The sequence below is a fragment of the Olea europaea genome, chromosome 18 (genome assembly GCF_002742605.1).
Source record: "Olea europaea var. sylvestris chromosome 18, O_europaea_v1, whole genome shotgun sequence".
Lineage (NCBI taxonomy): Eukaryota > Viridiplantae > Streptophyta > Magnoliopsida > Lamiales > Oleaceae > Olea > Olea europaea.
The window spans coordinates 19,223,296-19,227,832 of record NC_036254.1 but is presented as its reverse complement, the minus strand read 5'-3'; the positions used below and the strand labels follow the sequence as shown (position 1 = coordinate 19,227,832).

At 32.7% G+C, this 4,537-nt stretch overlaps 1 protein-coding gene across 4 annotated transcripts; it reads right to left on the bottom strand.

Moving 5' to 3' along the window:
• Window positions 1-484: 484 nt before the first annotated feature.
• Window positions 485-2,213, bottom strand: LOC111366508 (transcription factor MYB26-like). Of its 4 annotated transcripts, none has more exons than XM_022987250.1 (4): window positions 1,812-2,213; window positions 1,432-1,561; window positions 1,050-1,329; window positions 485-899 (listed from the first exon to the last, which is right to left on the bottom strand). In XM_022987250.1, exons 1-4 carry the CDS (start codon window positions 1,948-1,950, stop codon window positions 621-623), a joined length of 828 nt encoding a protein of 275 aa, XP_022843018.1. In that variant the 5' UTR covers window positions 1,951-2,213; the 3' UTR covers window positions 485-620. The 4 variants fall into 4 exon arrangements, with proteins under 4 accessions (XP_022843018.1, XP_022843016.1, XP_022843017.1 ...); XM_022987248.1 differs by having other exon boundaries at window positions 485-1,329; window positions 1,812-1,988; window positions 2,106-2,213; XM_022987249.1 differs by having other exon boundaries at window positions 485-1,329; window positions 1,812-1,983; window positions 2,106-2,213.
• Between the last annotated feature and the right edge of the window lie 2,324 nt (window positions 2,214-4,537).

The following is a 4,537-nucleotide window of genomic DNA, read 5'->3' as shown; positions in this document are numbered from 1 at the left end:
AAATATTGTTATACGTGTAGAAAAACAAAATATGAGGCCTCGAGATTGTCAACTCGCTTAGGGCCTCCAAATTGTCTGGGTCGGCTCTACAGCTAGTCAATGATATTTTACTAGTTTTTTAAAACAAGAGGTACAACAACATTTGGTGCAGTTCTGACAGTAATTCCTTTGTACAAGAGGAATTGCTGTTCTCTATTAGAATTTGCAAGCCCGATCCAATTTTAATAAGATTGATACTCGAACATATTATACATTATTCTTTGTTTGGTTCAATTAGGGTTATACTACATGTATATTATGGTATCCATAATGTAAAAGTTGCATAACATCATTGCGGTTTTTTCAACCCTCCAATTATGAAATTCTACGTGTACATCATGGACACTCTTATAGATATCATAATTTACATAAATAACTATCCATTTTTCAATTACATATTCCATGAAATTTTATCAAAATCTATGAAGGACCTTTAAAACCAAAATAAAATAAAATAAAAATTCATGTCAAGTGATCAACCAGACAAAATTATTCAATCTATATAGTAAAGATTATTAGAATAAATTGCAATGACTTCTTCTTGAGACACCTCCTTCATTTTCAAAGAATTCATAAACCTCTCAAATCATCCCACCGTATTGAGAGTATATAACTAATGGCACCTGCATCTCAGGTGCATAAAGGTCAGAAGGGAATCCTGAAAAACCTGCACCAGAAACTGGTTCAAAATCTTGTGAAGTAGATGAAGAACTCATTCCATACTGATTCCCATTGATTATTTCACAGAGTTTTGGCAGCCCATTGTTTACTGATGTATCCTCATAAGTCCCCATTAATGGCGGTGGGTTGATAAACTCTGAAGCCGCAGCGCCGCCAGTGATGTACATGGAAGTATCTTCCTGTTTAATAAATTGTTGCTGATGATGATCAATCAGTTGAGGTTTCTGGTATTCCGATGATATCCACAGCGGCATCGGCAGAAGATCATATGCAGATGAATCCAGTGATGACATGGGAAAAGAAGGGTGTAAGTTGGTATTAAAATTCACCTGATCAAACCCTTGTGGCAGTGGATTATTTGGGGCTGCTGCTGGGATGTAGACCTGATCCATTTGGGCAGTTGGAATCAGATTAGAGTTAGAATTCATTGAGTACAAACCGTGAAAATTGCTCCTAGAATTTGTCATATTTGAAATTGCGGGCAGATCAGAAACTGGAGCCATATTAGAAAGATTCCTTGACATGAGTTTCTTCTTGATGTTTGAATTCCAAAAGTTTTTGACTTCATTGTCTGTTCTTCCTGGAAGATGCTTGGCTATCTGAGCCCACCTGCAAAATCAAAAAAAAAAAATATCAATTTGCATTGAACTGTAACTTTTATTATTCTTTTATTATTTTATATTTTTACTTTTTTGCGATTATGAGACTAACTTATTCCCTAGAATATTGTGTAGATCAATTATCAGTGCAGCTTCTTGTGCAGAAAAACTCCCTCTTTTTAGATCGGGCCTCAAGTAATTTATCCATCTCAGCCTGCAACTCTTGCCACATCTCTGCAACCCTGAACCAGAATAAGTACAAAACGGATGTAAATATGTATATACATTGCCAAGAGAAACCTTCTATGGTCAATGGGACTATGTACTGGCCTCTTCTTGGAGAGGGGTGAGATCCTTCTATCCCCATTTTAAAAAATATATATATATTAAAAAAATGTTTGGCCAAGCTAGGGAGCAAGCCCTGTTTTTGCACTCACATACATCTCTGCTGTGTGTACGTGTGTGTGGAAAATATGGTTCTAAAAATAATACCTGCAAGTCTAGGAACTACACTCCAACAGCCATGGCCATTGGCAGAAATGTGCCTTACGAGTTTCTCATCTTCCTCAGGTGACCATAGCCCTCTCTTCACTTTTTGTTTGTTGCAACAAGTGTGGTGGCCATGGCCCATTCTCTCTCTCTCTCTCTCTCTCTCTGAAACGAACTGTACTGCAGAATTAGCAGAAAATCAAATCTGTTATTCTGTATATATACACAGAAAGAAGAACAGATCAAGAATGGCCTAAAGCAAGAATTGAAAAGAGTGAATTAAATGGAATGGCTGACTTCAACTGAGAGTACACTGCAGATTATGAATTTATTGTTGAGTGCTGTACAGCAATGGTTGTGAGGGCCCTGTATAGAGGATTTGTGGTGAAACGTTCAGTAATCCTTTGGGTGGAGGAGGGGTGTCTTATAATGGATCCTTCTTCATGGCCAGTTTCAACGAGTCAGCCATGCAATTTAGATAGGACCCACATTTTGACATGCCTCCAAACTCCGTTAGAATCTTTACATACACTTCTCCGTATGTACAATTTTGTATCATTTTCGACGAAAAAAGTTTACTTTGTGAGCATAAGCGTAAATTCTCAATGTGTTATATTTTTGTTTATTGCCTGTGTTACTCGTGCTAATCCAACTATGGTACATTTAACACATTTTGCCATTGTTCTTCTTTCCATTTATGAATCTTTAACGTGAGAAACGTAAGAAAAGAGAGAATAGTCAATTATTATTTGTTTGAATTAATCTTAAAAAAAATCTTCTTTTCTGATTAATATAAAATTGTTTTGGTATTTGCTTATCAGAAGTGGTTACTAATGTAAACTTTTTCGTCTTCGATATTGGATTATTCATAAATATATTTATGTAATGTTCTCCCATGATAAGTATATTCAAAATACAGTATATAAACGGGGATTTATTCACCTCGTTCTCCAGCGGTTTTAAAGTATATTGGATTAATGACAAAATGATATCTCGACTGCTAGGGATTCACTATACAATAAGCTAGTATATGATAGTCTGTGCAATGTGTTACATATGGCCAAACGATGATTTGTAATATGTGTCCTATGTAGCGTGTATGTCAATATCCTATTGTTTCCTGGTACACCTATTTACAAAGTAGGGAGATTTTTATTTGTGCTACGTGTTTGACGACCTTGATTCTCTGTAGAGATAGTGTACCTTACCAAACAAGCCACATGTGTATGAGCTACTAATTGTCATTAATTTTAAATATGTATTTATAATTATTTGCCCAATAAACTAACTTTAAATATATAGCCGTTTAAAATTTAAACGCTCGATTTTACATAATTAATTTCTCGAGTGCTCCTGATGTAATAACGAAGAATAATAACATAGTTTATACATAAAAAAAATAACTAAGGGAAATTTAGGGTGCAGCTGGTTTGTGTTTCTATTTTCTGTTTCCATTTTTGAAAATAGAAAACGATTTTTGTTTTGAGGGACTATTTTCGAATTATAGAAAACGTGTTTGGTTTGTCATTTTGAAAAACGGTTTCTCAAAACAGAAAACTAGAAAATGCGTTTGGTTTAGAATTTTTAGAAATTATTTTATGACATTTAGTCAATTAATTTGATTATTTAGTAAAACATAATAATTTTAAGTTAATACATTACCAGATAGTATTTATTTTAAATTTGGTGAATTTACTATTTTTTCTTACTACAAAAATAAAATAATAAATAATAAATGTTAAGAAATTGTTTTACGACATTTATTCAACTAATTTGATTATTTAGTACAATATAATAATTTTAAGCTAATACATTACCAAATAATATATATTTTAAACTTGGTGAATTTACTATTTTTTTTTTTGTTACAAAAATAAAATAATAAAAGTTAAGAAATTGTTTTCTGACATTTATTCAATTAATTTGATTATTTATTAAAACATAATAATTTTAAACTAATATATTATCAGATAATATATATTTTAAACTTGGTAAATTTACTAACTTAAAAGTACTGCTTAGCATCCAAAAAAAAAATCGAAAACAGCGTGTTTTGAGCGTTTCTGCATTTTGGGTTTTTTTAACTAAAAACACCCAAAACAAAAACAAAAAAAAAAAATCCATTTTACATTTTCAGTTATAAATTTTTCTTTGTTTTCAAAAATACATTTTCAGAAACGAGTGACCAAACACGTTTTGGATATTTTCGAAAACTAAAAACAGAAAACGACTGGAAAACACAGCAAAGGAAACGCACCCCCCCCCCCAACTTTCACCATTAGTTTTGAAGAAGATATATTTCACTAAAACAATGATACCTCGAAATTGTAATGAGGTATCGAAATTTTAGTAGTGAAATAGACAAGCTAAGGCAGACATCTAAATTCTAAGAGGAGTTTATAGACTATTTTGTTGATTGATAGCATGCTTATAGACACATAAACCAGGTGGTCCATATACACATAATATCTCCTCTGAGAATTCTTCGCAAATTCAAACAGTGGGGTTTACTGGAGGATTATCATCTTCATGAACAAAAGTCATATTATTATGCTCCTTCATTTAATTGTTTTCACTCAATCAACCTATATTAATCTACAAAACTGAGAAATATGTCGGGGGAAAAAAAAAGAGGAAGAAGAAATAGAATATTATATGTGCAGTAGTGCTTAGCATACCAAACATGCCCAGGACTTTCTTGCTAAGTCCTTGTGACTTCATACCAAAAT

What these genes read in the sequence shown, in the direction of transcription:
- LOC111366508 (XM_022987247.1), bottom strand. Translation starts at nt 1,950, where the DNA reads ATGGGCCATGGCCACCACACTTGTTGCAACAAACAAAAAGTGAAGAGA. An exon ending in TGTAGTTCCTAGACTTGCAG is followed by an intron (nt 1,562 to 1,811) that starts GTATTATTTTTA and finishes ATTCTGGTTCAG; the next exon opens with GGTTGCAGAGATGTGGCAAG. An exon ending in CACAATATTCTAGGGAATAA is followed by an intron (nt 1,330 to 1,431) that starts GTTAGTCTCATA and finishes TTGATTTTGCAG; the next exon opens with GTGGGCTCAGATAGCCAAGC.